The sequence below is a fragment of the Alosa pseudoharengus genome, unplaced genomic scaffold (assembly GCF_046254945.1).
Source record: "Alosa pseudoharengus isolate Yale_2024_CS ecotype anadromous, Long Island Sound unplaced genomic scaffold, YU_APseudo_1.1 YU_APseudo_1.1_scf_6, whole genome shotgun sequence".
In the NCBI taxonomy this organism is placed as follows: domain Eukaryota; kingdom Metazoa; phylum Chordata; class Actinopteri; order Clupeiformes; family Clupeidae; genus Alosa; species Alosa pseudoharengus.
The window spans coordinates 36,866,433-36,894,194 of NW_027468848.1; the positions used below are offsets into that span (position 1 = coordinate 36,866,433).

General features: G+C 42.9%; 1 protein-coding gene across 1 annotated transcript in view; it reads left to right on the forward strand.

The window, feature by feature from the left end:
* The first annotated feature begins 4,379 nt into the window (after nucleotides 1–4,379).
* The window catches only part of LOC143106274 (GDNF family receptor alpha-2-like), a 93,982-nt gene continuing 70,599 nt past the window's right edge, over nucleotides 4,380–27,762 (forward strand). Inside the window, exons 1-2 of the mRNA XM_076270515.1 lie at nucleotides 4,380–4,812; nucleotides 8,319–8,648. Of these exons, the coding sequence (XP_076126630.1) occupies nucleotides 4,776–4,812; nucleotides 8,319–8,648 (367 nt within the window). The 5' untranslated portion in view covers nucleotides 4,380–4,775. The remainder of the gene's footprint in view (nucleotides 4,813–8,318; nucleotides 8,649–27,762) is intronic.

The following is a 27,762-nucleotide window of genomic DNA, read 5'->3' on the forward strand; positions in this document are numbered from 1 at the left end:
ACACACACACACACACACACACACACACACAGAGAGAGACAGACACACACACACACACACACACACACTGATGCCAACAACTTACCTCTTTGAGACCATATGGGGAAATTTTAAGCATTTCAGATAAAAAAAAAATTAGGCAGCGATATAGTCTGTTTTATGACAGTGAGAGGAGATGAAAACTACATAGAGTTCTATATTCAGTACAGGATTGTCTTTGCTCGTGTGGATAGAGATGAAATACAAAAAAGGGGGTGGGGGGTATGGAGAGGGAGAGAGCAAGAGAAAGTGATAGAGAGAGAGAGAGAGAGATGATTTGTTGAGTGGATACTTTTCTGTTCTGGAAGAGAGGTTCTTCAAGTACTATTATTTATCCCAATTAATAAATACTATTATAAATCAACACAGCTCACTGTCTCTGTCTATCCAGTGCTGCTCCTGCCTTGGTGGCATCAAAAACATTGGCCTATCCCAGCCCTGTTTCCATTGCTCCGGAGATGATAGATAACTCCATTTTGACACAGCACAAAGTGAAGAGACTTCCTGCTGTTTTGATTTACGGTAATACAATTCCCTCCCTTTTGAATGAATGACGCTGCAGAAAGGATTATGAAATTATATGATGAATTAGGCCAGAGCTGAGCTCTGTCTGCCCTGATGGGCCATCCATTTAGGAGCAACGTCGCCGTGGAACATCCATCGCGGCAGCATTACCGCTGCCAACCACACCCTCGCAGAGTTCATGAAGTTCAGCTTTGCTTCTCTTTAAGCTCAATTACAGCCAAGCATATTGTCCAAATCAGTATAGAAGCAAGTAAACAAATAACACAAACAAGCATATCAATTAACTACTTAAGAATATGTGTTATTATTTGCTAATGACTTATTTATGAATTCGATAGAGTTGATAATAATGAGTGCGGTCATTAGTCGGGGATGATGATAATTATGAAAATCGGGATGATATAATGACGCTGGTGGTGATGATGATGATGGTGATGATGAGGAACACAAATCTGACAGGACACAGAAGATGGACAGGCACGGAAGCCCTGGAGACGAGAGGCGAGAGAAAGCGAGGGGAAGCGAGAGGGGGGAAAGGAGAGACTAGTGAATGGAGATCCCAGAATAGGCTTGAGAAACAAGATCTGCTCATTTGTCTGACTGCTGACATTAGACGAGGTGATCTGCTGCTGGGGATAGAGAGAGCTCGGGCGGAGCGCCGAAGCCGCAGCTTTAGACAGGACGGACAAAGAGAGCGCTCTAAATATAGCCCACGGTACTCCACGTTCCGCATGGCCCAGACACAGACACTTTGGTTCTCTGATGTTGCAGTGTACATCACTAATGTACACACTGAGCCCCCCCCTCTGTCTTTCTCTCTCTCTCCCTCTCTCTCTCTCTTTCGCGTGCTCAAAGATATGCCATTGAGCAAAATGAAAAATATTAAGTATGTTCTGCTGGGGTTATCTTTATGCTAAAACGCTCTTTTGCTCTCATCAATTTACTGTGCAGGCAGTCAGAACTAGTATGGCTGTAGGATATTTTGTGAATTTATTCAGACTTTTCCACCCCCACTGCACACACACACACACACACACACGCATGCACGCATGCACACACACACACACACGCACACAAATATACATAGGCCTACACCCCCATCGTAAAACGTGCTACAATTTAACTAATGTGACTGTTTCCCGAGGCCTGCGTTTCAGCACCATCATACTTTGCGCTCATTCCCTGGAAGATCTGGTGCTCAAGGATCTGATCTGGATGCTATTTTTGGACGTATAATAAGCCGCCGTGGTAGCGGCCCCCTGCCCCACAAGTCTAAATTTGGCCCGGGTGCGTTTTTTAAATCCAGCAGATGCTGCAAGGCACCACACTGGCTAAACTCTCCTGCTGCCATACCATGCAAAAAAAAAAATCCACCTCCAAAATCCAAACCCCCCTTCCTCCTCCCCAAGCCACTCCTACCTCTCCTCTCCCCCCGTCTGCCCTCCACCCTTCCACCCCCCTACTCCAGCCAAGGTCAGACTCAGACAGACAGCAGGCACATATGTGTGGTGAGCAGATCGAGAGAGAGAGAGAAAGAGAGAGAGAGAGAGAGAGAGAGAGAGAGAGAGAGAGAGAGAGAGAGAGAAAGAGAGAGAGAGAGAGAGAGAGAGAGGGAGCTGCAGAGGCTGAGTGAAAAGTTGTTGCAGGCCTCCATGGAAGCTTTGCGGTACTACACCACTGTGTCACACTTGAGAAACACTGAGATTAAATTGGGAGGCGGTGGGTGTGGTGGTGGTGGTGGTGGTGGTGGAGTGGGCCGGGGGTGTTGACATCCATCTCGTCTGCCATGGTCAAGCAAAGAACAGTTGTCTCTCTGGGAGGAATGCACTCTTGGTTAATTAAACTCTTCCTCTCTTACTCCCTTTTTCATTCTCTCTCCCTCTGTCTGTCTCTCTCTCTCTCTCTCTTCCTGTCTCCCTTCCCATGAACAATAAAGTCTGTCAGGTTTTTAACATGCTCTCGACACCCTACAACGCCACGTGGTCTTTCTAACGCCCCCCTCTCAGATCCCTCTCTGTCTTCCAGCCCCATTGTCTCACAGTGGGGGTGCTGGCTCATAGATTTATGTGGAGCCTGGCATTCAGACAGGCAGCCGCTCAGACGCCCCACTGCTGGGTGCACGCCGGCAGACCCCAGCGCATTCTGACATGAGAGCCACTCTAGGTATGACTGATGCTTCAACGGGAGCCTGCCACTGCTCCTGCATGCTGTAATGTGTAACATTATCTAGCCAATACAGTCTTTCTCCATAATGCATATGCCCAAAGCACCTTATGTGGCCATGAGGACTGCAGTGAAAGGGGGTGGGGGGTGCCCTCAAAAGCGTGCACATTCATGTTCACTATCCTGCACAGAAAAAAAGTTTGTTACTGGAAAATGCTTGCATCAGTTTCATCCTTATTGTTATGTTTTTACTGAACCTCTTGAGCAGAACTTTAGAGAGTATAGGGATACTCTCTGCAGTGCATGCCTACTACAAGGCCACAAGCTAACTGAAACGACAAGATCTGCTAAATATGCCTACAAAACATGTTCTTATTTTTTCCACAGATGGTAAAGAACCACGTGACTGACACCACTGATAGCCAATGAACTATGGACGTAGCTTACAGTACATACCATACATATGTTCTGAATTCAGTAAACTCAATCGATGTCCCTGAGAGGATCAAGGATCCGTCTTTCCTATCAAACGCAAATTATACTGCATTCACTATACCTCTGGAAAAATCTCTAGCTTTTTCTCTTGTCCAACTTGCTCCCGAACAAGACCACAACCTGGTGTACTTAGCCCCGCGTCACGGCGCACAATATGACTAATTTCGCCGCTGACACTAAAAAGTCAGAGAACCCGCTCAAGCCTGGTGAGTTGTGGCCATTGCCGCGGGCTCCCCTTCGTCAAACCGCCGATGACAAATGGCTGAGGGACGTGTGTCTTCTATCGGCGTATGGAGACAAACCACATCAATATTGCCGTACTTTCTGCTGTGGTCCAGTGCAGACGTGGCGAGGGTCGCAAGTGTCTCATTGCATCTCAATCACGGATGTTAAACATAATGTAACTAACACCCACGAATAATTTGCCTGCCATTTAAAAGCAGGACAAGCTTTTGAATGTGCTTGTAAAGGACAATTCATGGTTAATGTGCATGACCACAACGCTGTTACACACTTTCATTTAATGCACAGCTTGTCCATATAAATTAGTTTCTTTTGAAATAGAAATAGAAAGCCAGATGTTGTGGAAGTTTCAAATGTTCTACACGCTTCCCATGAATAGACTACATTCTGTCAACTTCTGCGTTAAAACATCCTGCAAATTCGGTAAGTAGGCTATGTGTATTTGTAAACTATACAACATAGACCATTTTGCACAGTACCATCCCCTACGCACACCCTCCACTTAAATCTCGCATGTGGTGTGTAATGCCAAGATAGCTTAAAAGTATACTCCTTCCCAAGCGCAACCCACCAACAGCTATCTGCACTCCATAAACAGACTCGCTTTTTAATCAGTTTAACTGTCACCAGTTAGAAGATCTCCATTGGAAATTTAGTCGGGTAACGCAGTTCTTATTTGTTTATTAACCCTTTTCAATTAACTCATCCGCTGCCAAATCATTGTATGGGGTGCCCGCTTGCAGCGTTTCAACCTCTCACAGGCGCACCCCATACAGGAAACTGTAAATCGTGCACGCCCTCAGTGATCACTGGCTAAAACGCACCACTCTCCTACCCGTGCAAAGTTGACCGTCGTTGGAATATCTGCGGGGGAATTTAACGGAAGTCGTTGGATGTGGTGGAATATCACCTTGGACCGCGACGCAGCCCCGGATCACTGAGCGGCACATGTGAACGCTGCGTCTTCGCTTGCGTTCTGTTGATACGGCAACCGCATTTGGAAAGATGAGTCTGTCAGCACGGCATCCAGAATAACGTTACAGCAACGTTTCAACTTTTGGGTTGAATTCCTGTTTCTCATTTTGGAATTTAGAAAGTTTTGATTACCTTTTAAGACAGTGGATGATTTATGTTTGGCGTTTGGCAAGGTTTGGAGTTATGCTTGGATATTTTACAATTCAATGCGTCGAGACCACCTTGGAGGGCTAACGAGCAACAAGGGAAAGAAATAAATTTGTTTGGACGGAAGAAATTGCATTGGAGCAGCATTATTTTCAGCTCCTTAAGGATACCTTGTTAGATTTACCAGGATGTATTTCTATATGTACGGTTTACTGCTGTTGTTTGGTAAGTAAAGTTTCCAATTCCCTTCTCCTTTTCACCGATACATCGAATTAAATGTAATGGAATGTAGTTTCTAAATGGAAGCTATAACGGGTTCTATTTTTAAATCATATGTGGATGTATTTCATTCTTTATTTTAATATATCTGTTTATAAAGGTGACATGAAATACACATGTTTGCTACTAACATAGACGTGTTCACAAAGCTTTCTGTTTTGTTTGGTCTGATGGTTATTTTAAACAGTTTCTAAGTGATTGCCATTTGTTATATTTCTGTGTAGGACAACGAGTTGATTGACTGTACATGCCAGTGCTCAAAGTCACATTATATGTGTGGACATCAAATTATGCAAGAGAATGGATTGAGCGCAGTGCCTCTAGCAATTCTGTATATTCACAGATACACGTAGAGATGCCCAACAATGTTCATCTGCATTTCCTTAACAAAATCACAAATCTCTTGCCTTTTGAAGGTCTCTGGTTGATTTTGTTGTTTTTTATGTTGGTGTCTTTAAATACGATTCCTTCAAACACAGTGTCATTGGTTAAAGTTAATGATCTGGAATGATGTCAGGGCAGTCAGATAGTTGTTCTCAGGAACTGAGCGAAGGTGAAAACCTTCAAGGTCACAGGCACTGCACCGGCAGAGGTAAGACTTCGAAAGTCTCAAGACATAGACCTTACTGCATTATCTCGGTCAATGGCATAGCCCCACAAAATAAACACAAAATACATTTGCACCCCCCCCCCCCCCCTCTCTCTCTCTCTCTGACTGCTTTGCATACAACACAGCAGCCTAATTCACCAGTTTTGAGTTCGACTCAGTGTTTTGCAATTTAGTGGGGGTTTTTTTGTATTGTACCCATACACAGTGAGCTAATAAAGCCACGAAAGAAAGTGTACGACAATGAACAAGATAATATGCACGTTTGGATAGTGTGGCTAGCAGTTTTTTCAATTCAGAGTTGGTGTAGAGTCATGAGTTTGGTCTCGCACGGGTTCATGCTGTTTACTCGAGCCCGCTTTAGCCACGAGTCCACTCATACCTGTAGGTGTCACTGGTGACCAGCCCCACACGTCTAGTCTTGTTCAGTCTAGAATTTAGACAACAATCCTACTTAGCTACTGATGAGCTGCTTATGTTCTTCCTAAACAATTTAAAACGCTTGTTTGGAGTTTTCAGAATAAATAATTTTGTATGGGGCATGTTGTCTAGTCTTGAACCTGACATTCAATCAATCTTAATTAATAATTAATCGTGTTGTACTTTTGACAGCACATATTAACCGGAGTCAAATTCCTTGTTTGTTTACTCAAACCTGGTCAATAAAGCTGATTCGGATTCGGATTAAACACTTTATAATTGGGTTTTCAAAATTATGCTTCAATTGCAACAGCTTTAAGTAAATCCTTTTCTGACAAAATTGACAGCCATTTCTGGCATTTAATTCCACATTTGAAGAAACCACGTCGTAATGACATTGCATCATCTGCCACATACATCAGTTTGGCCCTTTCCTAATTAATCCTGATATAGTCCCCCACTGAAATGATTTGTAGCCTTGGAAACAAATCTCTTTTCTACAGTCTTAGACTGCAGTCTACCAATGTCTAAGTCTTTAACATAGATTATTTGCTCTATCAGTCTGGGCCATGAATGGGGGAAAGACATGGCACAAAAGTTTCGTATTTTGGGGTGAGAGTGTGTCACTTTCTAAGAAAGAACACAACTACAATGGCTCAGTTCATCTACTTCCTATACCCCAGTTTGACATAGCCTATCTGACATTTGGCTCATGGGGCACCGTTCTCTGCCACTCTGAGACTGTGAGCTATGCACTGGGCCTTTATTAAAAAGCCAGGCTTACTCATGCAAGCGATTCTCGGCCAACAGATTACACAAATGAGCTGTTCTTCTCTGCCGGAGAGAGAGAAAAAACCTGGCAAATAACAGTGAGATAGCTGTATATCTAGTCACTGATGAGACAGACACACCCGCTCGACTTCCTGGATTTGGTTTAGGCGACAAACGAGAGAATGTCTGTTTTTAGCTCAATGAGAGCTCAGAGTGTTGTTGTTTTGCTTGTTTGTCTGTTTGTCTGTCCATATATTGCGTAGTGCCTGTGATATTTGACATTGTTGTACATGTCTGCAATGTAAAGTGTAAATGTTAATCAGGTTCCTAGGACAAGTATACTTGCGTATACAGGGAATTTGGTCTCTGCATTTATCCCATCCGTGAATTAGTGAACACAGAGTGAGGTGAAGCACACAGTAACCCGGAGCAGTGAGCTGCCTTGCTACAGCAGCGCTCGGGGGGAGGTGAGGGGTTAGGTGCCTTGCTCAAGGGCACTTCAGCCATTCCCACTGGTCGGGGATCGAACAAGCAACCCTTGCCATTTGAAGCCCGAAGCCCTAACCAGTAGGCCACGACTGCCCAACAGAGTGTGATGATGATCACAAATAATACATACAGTGGACCATTTCCTTTAGCTTAGGGTTTATTTCATATGAAGCCAGTAGCAGTCTATTAGGAACCCATCCTCGCTGGCTCGTTTAATTCTGTGATTTACTCCATCTTATATTTTATACATTTCCAGCATTCCACAAGAGAAATAGGATAAGTATTATGTAAAGAAATAGAGATTTATTCTTGCTGTTTTGGGAGTGTTGGTGTGGTATGGCATACCCATCGTGATTTGAATAGTGGTCTGTCTTATTTTTGCATGTTTAGTTATGCCCATTTTATGGCTGAACTATTTTTCTTGATGATGGCAGGCTAAACAGTTGACGTAACACATTTCAATTTTCTCCTCTTTCTCCGTCCTCTTGTCTTCCCCCTCTCTTATCTCGCCTGCCTTTACCTCTCCGCTTTCCTACCTTCACATTTAACTTATTCCTGCCATTATCTCAACTGTCATGTCCTCTCTCTTCCTCCACCCATCATGTCTTTCTGTACCTCCATCCCACCACCCTCCTCTTCCCTCTCTCTTCTACTTCACTGTACCTTTCTTACCATTCCCTCTTCTCACCTGTTCTCTCGACCCCCTCTGTGCTCATCTTGTCTCATCCCTGTCCCATCCCCTCTGCTCCTCTCTCTCCGCCATTTTTACTCTTTCATCCTTTCCTTTGTACTTGTTCATTCTCTATTCACTGCCTACTCCTTACCTCTCACCTCCTCTTATGTCTGTTCCATCCCCTCTTTTTTCTTTATCAATCTCTGTTGCACGTGCCATGTCCTTCTATATTCCATCTTCTCTCTCTCTCTCTGCTTCACTCCTTCTCTCATCCTCTACCTCATCTGCTCTATTGGCATCTTCTCTCCTCTTTTTAATCATTATCTCTCCTTTCCTCTCCTGTCTTTATTCCTATCCTCTTATTCCCTCTGCTGACCTCTTCCCCTCTCCCCCTCTCCTCTCCTCCTCCTTTCACCTTCCTCCTCGCCTTCTCCCTCTCTCCTCTCCTCGTCCTCTTCCTCTTCCTCCTCCTCCTCCTCCTCCTCCTCTCAGACAAAGTAGTGTTTTCCTCTGCTAGCTCCTCTGGCCTGCCGGTGCCCGTCGTCCAGGGCCTCGGCGTGGATGGGGACACTCCGGTGGACTGCCTCAAGGCCAACGACATGTGCAACACCAACCCGCAGTGCAGCTCCAGCTACCGCGTCATGCGCCAGTGCCTGGTGGGCCGCGACCGCACCAGCATGCTGGCCAACAAGCAGGAGTGCCAGTCCGCCATGGAGGTGCTGCACGACAGCGCCCTCTACAGCTGCCGCTGCAAGCGGGGCATGAAGAAGGAGCTGCAGTGCCTGCAGAGCTACTGGAGCATCCACATGGGCCAGAGCGAAGGTGAGCTGACGTCTTGTGCTGGTGGAGGACGTTGGAGGTCTGTCCTTTACCCATAATGCTTTTCTGTGCCTTGTGGGTGTGGTGGATCAGTGGTTGCGTTGTCGTCCGACAATTGGGTGACCCGGGTTTGATTCCCAAACCTGCTGTTGTGAGTTAATGTTGATTAGCTTGCTTTGGATAAAAGCATCTGCTAGACATCAGTTACCTTTCGCTCTCTTTTTCGATGTCTCGTCTCTGGTCTGCTCCTTTTTTCATGCTGTGGTGAGACACATCCGTGTCTCTGATGTTTGACTCGACCTCTGTTGCTAATTTAACCACAACCTAGTGGTCCAGCTCAAAATGGCTGCGTTTGACCTTTCGGCCTCCCGCCTTGAAGGAGCTGAAAGCCGCCCTTGGCCTTTACCTGCTCTCTTCTGAACAAGCTGAAGCCTGCTCATCTCCCCTGTCTGTGTGTGACACACATACACACACACACAGACACACACACACACACACACACACACACAGACACACACACACATAATAATTGGCAGCCAGGTTTCCCCGTTTCTTTTGATGCTCTTTGGCTTGTTTAGATGGCCCAGACACACTATGTCGAAACTCCTTACATCTGGTAGAGCTACGCATCTTTTTTCTCATGGTGGTGGAGGGAGAGAGCACAAAGGAAAACAGCCGTGAGAAAGGGACAGCAACAAGCAGACTGATCTTGCTCAGTCCAGCAGATATGTAGGGCAATAGATCGATTGGACGGCCTATTGATTTTCAAGTTGTTGTTCTGTTGACCATAGTTAGACAAAGTATATCATGGATACTGTGACAGCAAGATGAGGGGGAAAAGATTCCGGATACATAAAGACTACACATGTGTTCATAAACCTGTGCCTGGGAGATGAATAGTTTCCTAAGAGCTTTGATACCTGCAAGATAAGTGCATAAATCTGATTTGAGAGTGCCCTTAATTTGTGCCCTGGACAAGTGGAGCATGCATTTCTAACCTCAAACCACACAATGTTAATGGATGAGTTTTGTTTATTATTTATTAATAATTTCGCTAATGAGTCCTCTTGTTAAATAACATCTGATGTTTGAGTCCAGTGAAGTGGTTGCAATCGGTAATGTAAGAAAAGTTGGAACTACATAAGTGCCTCACACAAATCAATGAGTTACACTTGAATGCTGCGGTTTTATGCACAAATCCACATAAGTGAACATATTGAGTGGAATGTACTGTATAACCTTTCCTGGCATACAGGCAGATACAGGCGTTTAGAAAAATCGACATAACATGTTTGTTAGCCTGTGTATACTGTGCAATATTTGTGCGATACCTGCATCTTGGATTATTGCTCTCTTTGCAGTAGTGGCATGGCCAGAGGATGCAGTTTCATGTCCTAGTTTAGTATTGGTTGGAACGAAGGCGTTATTATCGCTCTCTTTCTTGCTGAGTTACTTGTTCTTCTGTGTCTTCAGGCTATTTTTAAAGCCCTCTGCACAGACCAGTCAGAACAGAAGTGTTTGTTCTAAAAAAGATTTAATGAGAGCATAAAAAAAAGCCGACATCTGCACCTCATAAGTCCTTTTAGGGGATGAGATTTGCTCAGTTTTTAGATGTATTATCTTGCTGCTAATCCATCCCTCTTGGGCATCTGCTGTTGTAAGCAGTCCTCGGACGTGGTTCAGATCTGGGCCACTTTCAGGCCACGCGTTCACCGGATCCTCTCAGATGTCGAGTCGCTCGTTGGCTGTCAGGGACACGTTGCTTAACCTAGATAAGGTGCTGGCCTTTGTGGTGTTGTGAACAGAGCGGTGTTGAGCACAACATGTTGCAACAGTCTCGTCTCTCAGCCTCCGCTTGCAGAATAGCGGTGGGTCTGAAGCCTTGACACAAAGTAATTGCCTCTCTCGATTTCTACTACAATGGACCGACAAAACCCAACGGCATGGCCTGGTTTAGGAACAATATTAGTTTTCAGTCAAACAGCCACAAAACAACTCCTCAAGACTGCCGCTGGCTGAAAGCACCGGATACGAGTCAGTGTGGTTCTGAAAGCCTGCAATTCTCAAACCCTGTTCTCTACCCAGCACTGGCTAGACACTCCCACTCACAGGAAATGATGTAATACACAAACAGTCATGTATTTGCTCTCATTTTATTGTATTGTGGTGTTAGGCTGTGCTTTTGTGGGGCCAATTGCAAACCTGGTGATGCATTATAGTCACGACTTACAGTTCTCTGGCACTGTTCTAGAATTTAAGCATGAAACATGGCGTTTAAGATTTGGAAGTGGATAATCGTATCTAAAGGCTTCGAAAATTACTGATAACTTCAGGCACAGAAATTGTCCTAGCTATCAGCCCTGTGATGATGTGTTCTCAATGCTTTGCTTCCTGATGTTACATGTAAGCATAAATTCAGATATAAATCAGATAGCTAATGGAAGAATACTGATCTGTAGGCCTAATGCTTTCATACATTCCTAGAGACACACACTTCATAAATATACATTTAATTTTTCTCTCTCTCTATTGTTAGAACATTTAATAACTTAATTTAATTTATTTATGTATAAAGACAACACACATTCGTTAAAAAATGTGTAAATGTACCAGTGTTAGTCAGCAGGCTAATTTTCAACTGCAATACCTTTTACCTAGACATTCTAGAAAGACTAGTTCGATTTGACATACCCATTAAATACAAACACTTTGTGGGTGATCTGCCTCAGATACACAGGACACATCTAAAACCTTTTACAGCTGCCTTGGCTTAAACAACAATAGGGATCTGTAGAACATTTTGAGCTTCCCAGCTAAGATTCCGAACAGATGTGTGAGTTTACTCTAACGCTCAATATGTCTAACGGATTTATGAGGATGTTTTGGTTGGAGGCCGGAGGTGCAGTTCAAAATGTCATATTGGACGTAAAATGGCACTTTTGTTTGTTGAAGAAATTTGGGATGTTTAGAGAAGTTAGTTGAAGACTGAGCTAAGCATTACACAGAAGGGATAACACATGCAGAGACTCAAGAGCATTGAAATTAAAGCCACAGAAAGGCATTATACTGTATGCTTAAGAGAGGCATCGATTAAGTACAGAACATCGAGTTCCCTCACTTGTTATAGTCATTGTAAATGTCTTTATGAAGTATGTACCCTTGAAGTTGATTGGTATAGCAGAGTATTCATAATGTGGTTCTTTTCAGTGAAGGCCACTGATTTTGATGCATGTGGTTGAAGTGATGTCGGTCTCCATGGCTACATCATCACCTCTAACAGGACCATCTGGAAAGAAAGGGCCTTTGGAAAACATACGGTCATGGTCACATTCCCCTCAGGCCCCAAGCTCATCTCATGACCTCCCGACGTTAGTCCTCTATGAAGACAGCCTCCGCACACTCGCACGCACACACACACACACACACACACACACACACACACACACACACACACACAAACACACACACACACACACACACACACACACACACACACACCGATCATAATCATTCAGTGGATGAGAAAGAGTGTTTCAGAACTCTGACTGATGATGTATGAGGGAGTGTATATCAAAGGACTCTCCCCCCAGATTCTCATTTCATGTCAAACTGTCAACCTGTTAGGACCTCTGACATCCCTCCTAGATACCCATTCTTATTCTTCTTTCTCTCAGTCGTAACTGTTGAACTCAGTAGAAACAGCATTATCAAACAAATACATATAATACAATTCACTGTAGCTTGTATTTCTGGACTTTGTTGGAAATTAATTGATTGGAATTGATTCAGATTCAGAACCCGGTCTTGTATTTGCGATATAATGCGTTTAGTTGATTATTCATCAGGAGGAAACGAGCGCACACACACACATGGACAAGAGGCAATCAATCTGAGCTCATCAGCAGGGACAGTGAGAGAGTGAGTGTTTTGTCTTTACTGGCATGGCCTACTGGGCTCTCCAGCCAGACTCAGGAGGAGGGCAGGAACAGGAGGCAGTACTCTGAGTACCTAAAATAATCAGTCTCAGGCATGTTTTGTTTTTAAAAGCCTTGTGTGGGAGTAGGAGAAGGAAACAGAGAAAGAGAGATTTTAGGAAGAGAGAGAGAGAGAGAGAGAGAGAGAGAGAGAGAGAGATTTGGAAGAGGGAGAAAGATTTTAAGAGGAAAGAGAGAGAGAGTTTAGGGAGTCGGCAAGAGATTTCAGGAAGACTTGATGAGGTAAGAGTGGTCAGAGGAAGAGAGATTAAGTAATGAAGAAAATGAAGTGGAGGGAGCAACAGACTGAAAAAGGAGAGACCGAGAAAAAAGACAAGGAAGTGGAAAAAATAAGACTGGCCGAAAATAAATTCTGTTCCGTTCTATTCAGCACCTTCAGCAGTGGGCTTGTGACCCTGGTTAACACTGCCCTCAGCCCTGATCGGACGAGGAAAAAAAAAATCAGAGTGGCATTGAACTCCACTCTTGGGTTGTCACGGCAACACTTCCTCCTCGCACCTGTCAAGGTGAAGAGGTGTAGAGGATTGCAGCAGGCGTGGTTAGTTTGGGTTCATGCTTGTCAAGGCCTCCGGAACAATCTTTTTGTGTTAGCACGGAGAGCATGAGGCAGTGATTCATGAAACCCAGACTGCATGGCTGACCCCGGGTCAGCTCCAGGCCCAGACCCTGTGTGGAAATCAGAGCAGAAGCTGATCCAGTCAGAGTCTATTTGGGGTAATTTCAAGGGTGTCGAGTGGACAGGGTGGAAAAGAAAGAATTCAAGAGCACCCCTTCACTTAAATCTATCATCCATAAACCTGGTATCCACAAAGTATATCACAATCATAAATGTTTATTAAGTATTCATGATGTTCATAAGCACAGCAACTGATATGCAGTTCAGAGCCGTTCACAACAAGAATGATAACTGTTACGATAATGGCATGATATCGTCGGGGATCACTTTCAGAGCAATTTTGAGAACGATAAAAAGCTGACAGCCAATCAGAATCCATCACATTTTAGCCATCACATTCATCAACACGAGGAGAGACTTTCCTTATCGTTGGTCAGTGGGGATGCTTTTATAGTTATAGATATAGTTATCTTTATAGTTATCGTTCCTGGTGTAAACGGCCCTTTAGTCTGTAAAGAATTACCTGTACATATAAAGCAGTGTGATGTTCAAGTAAAGTGTACATTTCAACCCAAAAGCACAAAACACCTCCAATGTGTTTTAGAGAGCAGCAGGATTTAACCTGAGTTCCCCTCAGTCAACACGCCATACAGCAACTGCAAACAGCCATTCAAAAAATGAAATAATACAAAAAAATACCAAAGCCTGCAGGACCCCTGCAGTGGAGCCAAGCATCTACCAAGAAAACCACTGATGGTTTTAGAAGGATCTGCAGGAGCTGTGGGCATCCTCAGAACGCCTCTGGATGTCCTGCATGGGGTGGCCTAATGGCTCCCACACTGGGCTATGTGGTCTGCGCACAGCAGCCATAACTAGCGAGAGCCATGGCAGTTGTGTAAGGCTATTACCTTAGTCATCCAGCCCTTATGAGGACGCCTTTGCCACGGGCTGGTGACATCAGGATTGGTCCAGCGTTCATGTCCTCCCTCCCTGTGTTCTCACTCTCTCTCTCTCTCTCTCTCTCTCTCTCTCTGTCTCTATGTCTCAATTCAATTAAATACAGCTTTATTGCTATGACAAAAAATCTCATTGTATTGCCAAAACATTTCTAATTTCTTAGGAAGGAAAAAAAACAAGGGATAAAGGAAATAAAACCCCCTCTTTTCTGTCTCTCTTTACTCCCTCTCTTTCTTTTTCCTTCTGAAGACTTTCCCCTCATCATCGCCTGTAGATAAATTGTCCTCATAGTGGTAGTAGGAGTAGATCAATATTTGCAGACTGGTTCTGAAGAGGTTTCCAAACCACTCTCACATTTGTCCCCCCACCTATTCACTTCAGCACACACACACACACACACACACACACACACACACACACACACACACACACACACGCACGCACGCACACACATACATGCTCATGCACACACACTCACACACACACATAGAGACTACACACACACTCACACACACACCACACCATACATATGCACACACACACATACAGACCACACACACACACACACACACATACACAAACATACACACACACACTTCCACTGGAGAGATATTCAGAGTGTGTACCGGAGAAGAAGAAATATGATGACACAAGAGGTCCTCCCACCTCCTCGTGAATCCCTTTTTAATGATTTCCATTACTGTAAGCAGAGACCCTCACTAGAGATAGCAAAGAGATGAATAGCCTCTGCTGTAATGCGAACACTGCCACCGTGATGTAGCCTGGGTGGGGAGGCTGGGTGCCCTCGCTGCATGTCAGCTCCAGAAAATATGAAAGGAGGAAGGTTGTCCCGCAGTGGGAAAGAAGTCATACAGTGACAATTCAGACTACTGAGGACTACTACTACTTTTCTATGTTTATAAAGGAGATACGAAACTGTGGGCTTTTCACACAAGTTTTTTTTTTTTTTTTTTTTGTCAAGTTGTGCATTTCTGATGGTGACATCGCCTCAGGATGGGAACACATAGGTTGTTGAGTTAATGTGTCTTTGATCCACATCCTCCCTCCAAAGTTTTGGGGGGCGTGACTTTTTTGTTTGTAGTGCACCACCGGAGTCCTCTCCTCCTAGTAGTGGTGATGCAACCCCTCTGAAAGAGCTCACACACGGGTAGAAGCTTCCAGAAGTGAAATATCCCCTGAAGCGTCAACTTTGACGCTCCGAAAAATTCACAAAATTTAACCCGCTCAGTTTTAAAATGAAATAACATTTCCCCCAGTGAAAGAAACAGGGCGTGTTGTTCTCCTCTCCCTGGAGGTGAATCTCCATCGCATCCACCTCACTTTCTCTCCAACCGCCACCAGCTGCATCCAACAGTGTCAGCAGTACATTAGGCCAGAGTTAATATTTTAAAATGCGCCTTGAAGCCATAAATGGCAAGTGATGCTAACAACATTGATGCTAATTTGTTTGGAGTGGTACACAAGATTAGGAAGGCTTTCATGTGTTGATCTTTGTACTGTATAGAGTTGATCCAACTGAGGTGCTTTGAGTTGAGTTTACATTGAAGTGAATACATACATTTACATAACTGCCACCTGTTCTGTGAGGGGATTGCTGTACTGTAGAATATTATGGCTTTGAGACATATTTCATTTCACTTGCACTCAGATAGGAATGTACTCTACATGCTATGGGCAAGAATGACCAGAGATTGAACCAGTCTGAAGATGAGGCTTTGTAGTAGTCAAAGCTTTCAGATTTCTTTACATTACAACTTAAACTTGTATCAAAGACAATGATTTAATTTATATATATACAGTCTTTTGAGATTATTGACAATTTATAAGGATTAAATGCAATGTATGATTTCACACACACACACACACACACTGTTACGTCCCTAGCTGTTTGTGTTCCTGCTGTCACTCCAGCAGGGGGCTTAATTGCTGGACCAGCCCTATAAAAGGGGTTGGTTGACGTCACTCCAGGGGGCCGGCTCGTTTTTTGGTTCCTCGCAGAACGCCACCGCTGCCACGCTTCGCTTTGTGCTCCGCTTTCCGCTCCGCTTTCCGCTCTCGCCCACACTACGCCCAGGTCTCCAGTCCCTCTCAGAGTGAGAGTCTGGGAGAGAGGCTTGGAAATTGGGCGGCTTCGTTTTTGGCCTTCTGGCCTTCACTTGCTATTTGTTTAGAACATTGCTCTTTGCATTAATTTGTGTTCTAGTTTAATCATAATAAATTATTGATTATTTTCAAATTTATCCAACGTTGTCTGCCGTATTTTGCCCTTGCTTTATTTAGCTTTGTTATAGTTCCCTGACCCTAGCAGGGGGCATATTACACACACACACACACACACACACACACACACACACACACACAAAAATAGGGTTGTTTACCCCTTTCATCTCCCTTAGCAAAAAAGTGAAAGAGACAATGAAAATAGAGAGCAATTAATTTATCGTATACCACACAGAGGCCTCTCTGTGTCCCACTGGGATAAACAGAGAGGAAATAAATAAGAAGGACACAGCTATCTAACAAATAAACATACAGATGCAGAAGGCATGCAATATACATAGAGGTACACCTGAGTAATTGGCCATGTAGAACAGAATTGTTGTTGCTAAACGTGTCTGGGAGGTGGAATGTTTGTTGAGAGTTCCAAACACATTTAGATTTCACTCCTCGGATCTTCTCAATCCATCCATTATAAATAAGATAACACTGCATTTCATTTCATCTCATTATTGTCGTGTAATTTGAGATCTGCAGTCATATATGGTTAATGTAAAAAGACTCTAACATCCCGCTGAGCAATGTTTTTCTGGCCTCATATCCTACCGTCATTGTTGACTTCAAATGGAATCAATGTTTCTTCAGGGAATAATTATTATGATCACAAACGTAATTTGCAAAGGCATGTCTCTAAATTTCTGATATTATTTCAAAGCACTCTGTGCCTTTAAGTATTTCCATACAGTTCTCATAATCTTAATATCTGTGCACACATATCAAACCCATGCCTTGAGCGTACTTGAAAAAAGAGTGAAATCAATCAAGATCCATGCAGTTTGACTACAGCTCCTTAAAACAAATCAACTTAATGACAGCTATTACAATTGACTTTGCCTCCAGCCATAAGTATTTCCATGACATGCGAGGAAATCCATATGACGTTTTCATCATCTTGGGAAATATTGAGTGTGTGCAACTCTCACAAAATGTGTGTGTGGGCTTGTGTGTGTGTGGGTGTGTGTGTGCACATTTATGCACATTCCTGCATGTGTATGTGAATGATGCATTTTTATGTACACACACATGCATGGTCATACATATACCCTTACACACCCACTTACCCATAAATACTTGTCAGGTCTCTCTCTCTCTCCCTCCCTCTCTCTCTCTCTCTCTCTCTCTCTCTCTCTCTCACACACACACACACTCATAAATACTTGTCAGAACTACTCATGAAACTCATAAACATGTGTCCTGTTTCATTTTTCTCTTCTCTAACTTCTGCACCTTTTTTCCATCGTCTCTTTCTCCCTTAAAAGCTATATTTTAACGGTGACCCAAAATGACCATGTGGGTGTTCACAATATGGCAATGGCAGTCTCATTCTAGAATGATAGGGAAGATACAATTATCAGTCCTGTTGGCCACCAGACTTTTCTGATCAGCGAGGCCCTGGGTGAGCTAACAAAGGACTAAAACTACTGAAAAGTTGTCTGAACGCTAATAATACACTAAAAATGCCCCAAAAGTTTGTAGATTCATCCTGCCACACACATGGGATGTGCACATTGAGCTCTTCCCTTTGAATGTGAGCTAACAAAGGGGGGTGTAATTTTGCTCTGAGTATTTTGGAGATAAAATGGAGGTGTGGGAGGTGAAATTAATTCTGGGAATGGAACCCGAGGGTCCAGGGCTCACACTTGCAGGTGAGAGTGCAGCTTATTAGAGTACAGCCGCAGCAGAGTGAAATGAGGAGACTAGGGAGAAGCTAAGGGTCTGTCCAGATTGATGAGCAGAACTTGACATTTTTTAGGTGGGGGGAGTGGGGGTGGGGAGCTTTCACTGGCACAGGTGAGGAAGTTCGGGTTGGATCATCCTGTCAAACCTCTTCCATTCCTTCCAACAAAAGTCAATTAAGGCAGCATGTGAAGATGGCCCATTCAAAAGCAGCCCTATTACCAGGCCTGGTGGTGAGTGATGGGGGGAAGTGTGCATATAAGGACTGGTGGTGAGTGATGGGGGGAAGTGTGCATAAGGCCTGGTGTTGAGTGATGGGGGGAAGTGTGCATATAAGGCCTGGTGGTGAGTGATGGGGGGAAGTGTGCATATAAGGCCTGGTGGTGAGTGATGGGGGGAAGTGTGCATATAAGGCGCAAATCCGGCTGCAGGGGAAGGTGGGCCGTGATCCTTGCTTGATGGGAATTTGAACACAGGAGTGCTGGCGTGTCCTTCAGAGCAGAAGCGAAAAGGCCAGTCTTCAGAGCAAGAAAGTCAAGTCAAATGGCATCTTAATTATGAGGATAAGCTTTTAGCCGGTGGCAAATCATCTCACAACCAAAAATGTGAAGAATCTTTTTTTCATTATCATTATTTCATGAATACATAATTGCCAGATGGCTGTCAAACAGGCTGGTTGAGGAGATGAGGTGAGAAAAAAAAAGTGAGAGAGAGAGAGAGAGAAGAAAGAAATGATGAAAGTGGAAATTGAAATTTGAATGCACACCTCGGGCAGAATGAAGCCTTTTCATGTACCATTTGATTTTGTATCTGATTCTGAATATTGCGTCTCTGTGTGTGTGTGTGTGTGTGTGTGTGTGTGTTTGTGTGTGTCAATGCTAAGGGAATAATTTGACTGTCACTGCCAAATCTGATGGCAATTTAGTCAATAGCCGTGTGTCATTTGCTCTCCGAGTAAGCTGTTAAGAGCTTCAGTCAATGATAATGGCAACAATGTTTTTAATGTCGCTATATGCCTTTCAGAATGAGTAATGAGACTATATGCCCTTTCTTTAGAAGGAGATCTACTGTATAGCACAGGTGCTAGATTCGTGGAAATCAGGGATGAAATATTGAACGTTATCCAAGTATTGAATGGACCCAGCAAACAAATCCAGACATTTTGTCAATGACCAATTACCTACAAGATGGCTGCCTATATGGTATGGCCACCATGTCACAGCTCAGGACGGAGTGATAAGTATATTGTTAGCAGGAAAACTGGACTGAAATCCTCTGCCTTAAGGTTGTCAAGGTTGTCATTAACATGGCATCTATAGCGAGCGTATATGCTGTCGAAACTTCAGTTTAATTCTGAAAATCTGCTAAATGAAATGAAATGCAAATTCATGTTATGCAAACATTTCCACAACATGAGGCACGATCTATGAAAACCTGTCAGTGTGTGGCATCTGCCTTGAGGCTTAAATGATATGTTCATCTTCAGTAGTTCATACATTCAAATGACGATCTACAAGATAAATAAAACAAAACTTGAGCAAAACAGATATTTGACATGCACCACAGACTGTCTCCTTGCCTTGTTATCCTGGTTTTAATGTCTGCTTTGCATTAGCTTTGAAAACACATTTCAACCTGCAACCTTATATCCAGTGTTTGTTCCAGTTATTTCTGCCTCAAAGCACCCTGTCTGGTGCCCTTAAGCCTACACAGTCTCAGTGTAGTACCAAGGCTGTGCTTGTTTTTTATTAGATGCATCAAGGTTTTATAGTGAATATATATGTGGAGAGCCAATGTGGCCTCTTCAACAATTTGGTGGTCTTGACCTTTTGGTACACTTTTACCTTGGGTAGTGCAGCAGCATCATGAAGCAATTTACAAGCAATGCAGAGTCTGCAGCAACACCTTGCTGGCAGTCTGCATCTATAATGCATTATGGGAACATTCATAATGCATGACTTTTCAGTTACAGCACTTAGAAGCACTTTTGTGATATATAATAGCATATGGTATAGTGTAAATCTGTTGCATAGCACCTGGCACATATTGCTATGAGGGAGCTTTTGCTGATACATAATGCATAATAATCAACTTTTCTATTTATTTATGTATTTATTTATTTATTTATTTACAGAATTTGTTTGCCATGGGATTCTTCGACAGCACTATCCTGTTTTCAGGGATTTTTCTGTTCTCAATTTTTCTAATCGTCTCCGCATGTCACGTAATCCTATTACTGTGTATCGCAGATCTTACGACTCAATGAATAAATGGCCTTTAATATACCCCAGTGGGGGAGCAGGCCACTAAATCTGAGGGTTTTAAAAAGTCACTCCTCAGAAGTTGCTTCTTATCCGCTCAGCTAGATCAGGCAATCCACTACGTTACCTCCACTCACACTCAGATAAGATGCAGAGCTTCTCCATATCGTTGCCAACTATACAGAACATTCTCAAAGAGTCAATGTATAACTCAAATGTGTGCGATGACACTTGCTTCATTTGAATCACATGAACACTGCAAAGTATACATTGGACTGTAGAAGTATTGCTTTTCATGGCTAGATAACCGTATATTTTGGTGGCAATAACAGGCACATACACTGTGACTGAACTATAGGGAGAGTCGCTGTTCTTGTTTAGGGTTGTTATGGCTTATGTATCCCAGACAGGCGGTGGCTCAGGGGTGGATCTAGCTAGATGCTAAACCAGTCTCGAGTCGTAGGTGTTCTATCTGATATTAATCCTAATAGTAATATACTTATTCCCCGACACATTGGTTGGTCAAGATAATTACACAGCCAGCCTAATGTGAATTAGTGAACACACAGAGTACACAGTGAACACACAGTGAGGTGAAAAACAGACTAACCCGGAGCAGTGAGCTGCCTTGCTACAGCGGCGCTCGGGGAGCAGTGAGGGGTTAGGTGCCTTGCTCAAGGGCACTTCAGCCGTTCCCACTGGTTGGGGATCAAACCAGCAACCCTTTGGTTCCAAGCCCGAAGCCCTAACCAGTAGGCCACGACTGCCCTTAAGTGGTGTTTGGTTCTAGAACTTGTGCTGTTCGCAATAAAAGTTCACAATAAAAGTGAATAATTAGTTTGAGATGTGGCAGTGGCTCTGAACTGGACCTCCAGCAGCCTTTGGCGTAAAAGGAAAATCCGAGACTCTCTGTTCTGAGTCTGGACTCGACGTTGGACCTGATCTGTGCCACACAATAGCCAGATTTAATGCCGCCCAAATCTTAAATGGATACTTCAATCTGATCATGGTTGAATTCATCCATTGAGAAACGCCTGTTGATATCACAAAGTGGAGCTGTTCTAGAACCAGTCTTGAGTTGGATCAGTTTCAGATTCCTTTCTTATGCTCTTTGCAGATGATTTTGTCCTAAGTGACCCACATTGACATCAACAACTGGTACATTAACATAAAAAAAAAACGAAAGCTTCAGCGGCCCCTCAGACTGTGTTCTGTGACTCGCGTGTCAGAGGGAGGGGGAAATATGCTCAGACTGTGTTCTGTGACTCGCGTGTCAAACAGAGGGAGGGGGAAATATGCTCAGACTGAAGGAAATGTCTCCCAGCTAACCATTGGCTGATTTAATTAATCAGCAGAAAGGATAACAAATGGGTGTTATTCCCACGGGGTGTGGATCGAGCAGGCTGGGCTAGTAAACTAAATTAATTCAAATGTGTCGAGCAGGGGGAAGACTGATTGACGATATAGCTCACTTCTTTCACAAATCTTTCATTTGCTTCAATTAGCTGTGAATTGGAAAAAGAAACAATAAAGTGGGTTTTTAATTAAATTTATATCTCTTTGAGAAAAAGAGGCTAGTAGCGGGAAGACATAGTGCTGAATACTTGAGTCAGAATTAAAGTCTGAGTGTGTGTGTGTGTGTGTGTGTGTGTGTTTCATGGTATTAAGTTTCTTACAAAATTAATGGTATTCAAAGTATGCATGCATGCTTGAACTAAAGCAAAATAATGCAAAACCTATTTTGTTGAGCTGCCACCTCCATATAATATCCTTCTCTAGCATTTTGTGAAAATATCACATTTTTCATCAAACCAAAATAAAAATGTAGCCTTTTTTGTTGAGATCAAGGGCTCAGTAATTGTTGACATTTACAGGAATGACCATCTGAAACAGCAACGTGACCTTTCCATTACAACACAATATGTATTGAATCAGATATCGTGATCATGAGTTGTTGAGAGGGTGGTGGCATCTCTATTCATAACCACAAGACAATGATCTTTTTGAGAAATTTTAGTCTGGATTTCACCCTAATCACAGCATAATGACCCTAATCACAGTACAATGACCCTAATCACAGCACAATGACCCTAATCACAGCACAATGACCCAAATCAATATTGTGTCACTTTAGGCTTCACAAATAATGATCCCTAAATACTATATTTGGACAGGTTGTAGGCCTATTACGCAATAGGCTATCCAACGAAAATGACTATTAATTAAGTAGACATGGTATGTAGGAAACGTGTGGATAGCTGGGATTTTTGCTGCACCCAGTGTGAATTTGCAGCTTGTTAAGCCTAGGCTACATTTGCAGGCAGACGAAATGAAGCCAATGCAAGTTAAACTTCCGATAGAAGCGCACATCCCTTGGCTATTGTGGTTCGAGCAGGCATAGAGTCTGCAACTGTTATTGGACATTTGGCTTTTGCCTCGACTGGCAGCCTGAACATTTAAATCAAATGCATAGCCTAATCATGTCAATGTTGCAAGAAAGCAAACGAAATAAGTCATTGACATTTGTTTCGTTTTAAATCACTTGGGGAGACATAGGTTACATGATCCAGACGTTGTGTTCTACAGAACTACAGCCTGTGCGTTTTAAAATAGTCATACACAACGCAATAAGTAGGCTAATAATTGGATATAGGTCATTGCTATGCATCTGCCAAAGTGTATGGTCATAGTCAGTTACTTTAAAGGAGAATTCCGGTGTGATATTGACCTAAAGTGTATTGAAACATGATACCGAGTGTGAACGTATGTCTCATAGCCCATCTCGGCTTGTCCCCTGCACTCCAAAATCTGGCGCTAGTTAGCCGATGCTACCAACAGCTTTTTCAATTGTGGTGCTTCGGCATCGGGCTAGCCATGCAAATAAATCACTGTTTTACACCATTTACGAGGCTCAATGTATCTCCACACTTCATTGGTAGACTTCCGAGGGTCCTGACATTTAAAACGAGACATTGAGAACTTTGAAAAAGCACTGGTAGTTTACTTACAAGACGATTTATACAGACAGTATCTTCACGAAGTTTAGCGTTTGCAGCCATCTTGAATTTAGTCACGATAAGTCGAGCTACGAGTAAGAATGAACAGGTATGATAAGGGATCAGATTCCAAAAATAATTCAGTGAAAATGCATGGATTCCAGTTGCTGAAAAAAAAAAAAAAGATCGATCCCAATGCCCCAGTGCTGTGACGGGGACACTGCACTGTAGGAGATGCCGTCCTTCGGATGAGACGTTAAACCGAGGTCCTGACTCACTGTGGTCATTAAAGATCCCATGGCACTTATCGTAAAGAGTAGGGGGTTCCCCGGTGTCCTGGCTAAATTCCCAACCTGGCTCATTCAATCTGGCCCCCTAATCATCCCCCACTGTAATTGGCTCATTCACTCCCTCACTCTCTACCTCAAGCTGGTGTGTGGTGAGCGTTCTGGCGCATAATGGTTGCCGTGCATCACCCAGGTGGGTGCTACACATTGGTGGTGGTTACTAGTGAGGTCCCCCCATCCATGTGTTGTAAAGCGACCTTGGGTACCATGAAAGGCGCTATATAAGTTGAAGGTATTATTATTATTATTATTATTATAGAGTCTGGTTTCCAGGCTAGTTACCTACTGTAACTGCTCCACCTTGTCTGGCATCCCAAATGAGCTACTCCACCATATCCAATTAATTCATAACTCTGCAGCAAGGATCATCACACACGCTCCAAATCCACAAGTCATAAAACACCTAAGCTCACCCAGCTTCATTGGATTCCTGTTGCATACCGAATCCAATTCCAATTCTGCTGCTCACATAATGTATAAGGCCCTACATATTCATGCTCCCACTTCACTGACCTCCTGGATGATTACTCCCCTGCCTGCTCGCTGTGATACTTCTCAGTAGGTCTACGCAAAATACCAATCATCAACCTCACCACCATCGGAGAAAGAACATTCTGCCAAACTGCCCCTAAGTTCTCGAATTCACTTCCCCATCACATTAGTCATTGTGAATCCATTTCAGACCTTAAAAGCAGACTGAAAGCGAACATATTCATGTGATATGGTTTTATTGTGTTGGTTGTACCTATGAATTAGAAGTTTATATATGTGATGTGATCTGGGAAAACCCTTCACATGGTGATATTTACCAACTTATGATTCTGATACCATCCTAGCAACATCCAAAATTTTAGGAGGATGGTATCCAGGATATTGCTAGGGGACAGTGTCCAGAATGTTGCCAGGATGGTATCAGAATCTTAAATTGGTGAAATTTTACCAGAGATTGTTGAAACAGAGCAATTAAGCAATTTATGCACCATATAAAGGGTTTTCCTACTGTAGATTGCATGACATGTCAATACTTCCTATTGGAAATCTAAACTAAACACTATTTACCAGATTGTATGCCAAAATTATGTTTCTTCAGCACATACAGCATTTGTCTCAATGCATAGCAGACCTGCATGCATGAATAAATTATTGTAGATGCTAACATGCAGTCAACAAACAAAAGCACTTGCAGCAGATTTGATTTCTGATTCTGATTATAGAATTCCTATACTATTATCCTGTAAAGAATTGAGAAGACATGATAGCTAAAAAGGAATAATGTATTTGTAAACAGCCTAAACACACCCCTTGCTTGTTTCTAAAAGCGATTTTCTGATCTCTATCAAGAACCTAAAGGTACAGTCCACAATACTAGCAAAAGATTGTTGGTATTTGAGCTCAACAGCCAGTCAAATTACTCCACTACCTTGGTCCTGAAACACTGTGTTGATTAGCTGGAATAGTGTTAAGCTGGGTCTGAATCCCTTTGTTGTTTTCTTATTTACAAAGCCAGAACTACAGACACACAGACCAGTTTCAAGAGCAAGACACTGAATTTCTCCAAAAAACATATTGGATAAGATTCATGAACTGTGTCTGTAAAATTGAAAACAACAGGCCTAGCTGGGCTAAACCCTTTTTTTATTATTATTACTGCCGACAGCAATACCCTGTGCATGTGAAATGGTTACGTGAGGTCTCGACTTCTCATCACCACAGTTCAACCATCACATCTTGAGATTGTTTCAGAAGTCGTACTCTTCACCGCAGCACCTCATGAGGCAAGACCTTGTAATCCGACAAGAGCTGGGAAGGGAGTCTGAAAGCCATCACTCGTGTGCTACCATGAGCTCTCTCTGTCTCTCTCTGTCTCTCTCTCTCTCTCTCTCTCTCTCTCTCCGAGTGAACTGCAGGGCTCAGTAAGGGGAGATTGTTTTCAGACTGATACACAGGGCGATGAATGGAGCACCTGTTGTGCACAAAGAGATCGGGCAGACAGCAGGGGATGATGGAGAAAAATGGGAGGTGAAGTCAGGGGAAGACGGTGCTGAAATATGTAGTGCTGTGTTTGCCAAACACGGCGTCCATTACTGCATCTCAGCATTACCGTCCTGCTGATTGTATGCATTGTAAATGCCATCAACATAAGCCATGATATCTTCTTGGCCATGGGGGAAAATATTATGAATTTAGCTTTCACACCATCTCTTTCTCTCTCTCTCTTTTCGAAGTAGTCTAACACGGTTCTGTCTTTTTGGGTTTGTAAGTATTTGCCTTAACCCACTCATTGAACCAGTAAATTGATGTGACAGATGCAGATTCATTCTAGTAAGTGCCTCAAAGCAAACGTTGGCAGACAACATTGCATCAAGCCAGTGCGCAGGCCAAAGACAGCAGCTCGTTTGCATCTGCCTAAGTCCAGAAGGATACAGAAATGAGTATAAATATGACACAGAAGAGGCAAAGAGAAGGAGGGAGAGAGAGGGAGGAAAGGAACGATAGAGAGCAGAGAGAATAGACAGACAGAGTGAGATAATGAGAAAGGAGAGAGAGAGAGAGAGAGAGAGAGAGAGCTTAAGACCCAACAGCTCAACGCTGCCAAGATGATTAGCATTTTTAGATCTAATAAATCAAGCAACGGCCTCTCTAGCAGTGACAACCATGACTCCCAGTGAAACAATACATCGAGCAATAGCCTTTTGTGCAGTAATTATATTGATATAAACAAAACAGCGAGCTAATTAAACGGATGTGTATTAGCTGCAGGTGAATGTCCAATAACACTCTACATCAAAATAATGTGTTTGTGTCAGGGGAAGGGGAAAAGAAACTAACAGAACAAAAGCAAATAGGGTGAACAAGCAGACAAACATTTAGCTGGAAAGGAGAGAAGAATTGGGCTAGTTCCTCTATCCCCTGAAGGAGTCCCTTCTCTCTGGTCCCCAGTTAGCATTCTGATTTGCTGAGAAGAACGGCAGCAGGAGAAATTAGCTATGCTGTTTAGTAACACGTTCCTTGAACTCTCGGAGCCTAGAAGAACTGTTTTTATAAACACCTTCAAACTATTTCACAACTGTTTCCTCCCAAAGATACAACCGTCACATTATTGTAATGGGATATTGTCACTTACAGTACCCTCCAGAATTATTGGCACCTCTGCTAAAGTTGACTAAAAACCGGTATAAAAAAGAATCTGTTGGTGATTTATTGTAATGAAATTGATTGAACATTTTGAAATTAAAAAATATTTTGAGAAAAAGGAAAATCACATAAAGAAATACATATTTTTAACTAAAACACGTTGCTCACAATTATTGGCACCCCTGAAAAATCTTATAAACAAAACCTAACAGAAGCATTTTGCTATCTAATTTCAATTTGTTTAAGTTAATCAGTGTCTCTGAACTTTCAAAAGTAGTTCATGACTTTCTTTTTCACTATGGTATGAAAATAAAGTCACACAGAGGCTAAATCCTCTAGTCATTTTTCAACATCGGAAAGACAAGAGAATACACTACATTTAAATTAAAAAAAAGTGTGTTGACATTTGTAAGTCAGAGAATGTATATGACAACTATGTACTTTGTTGAAAATGCCTATATATAGGCCTACAGTTAAAACAATGATAAAAAGGTTCTAATCATCCAGAAATGTGACAAACATTGGACAAAGACCTATTATTATCTTGCCCCCACATACTGTACAGTATGGAGGATGGTAAGATAGGCAAAAAATTCCATAAGAACCACTGTTGGAGAGTTACAGTCAAAGTTATCATCTTGGGGTCACCAAGTCCCTCAAAAAATCTTCAAAGGTGACCTAACTGATTATTTAGAGGGCGTGCCATGTAAAAGCCTGTCCAGTTACATTAATTACCAATGTAAACAGCAGGAGTTACTGAATGGTACAGTGACTTTGTCTGGAAGTGTAGTCTATTGTCAGATGAAATGAAAATTGCACTCTTTGGCTAGAAACA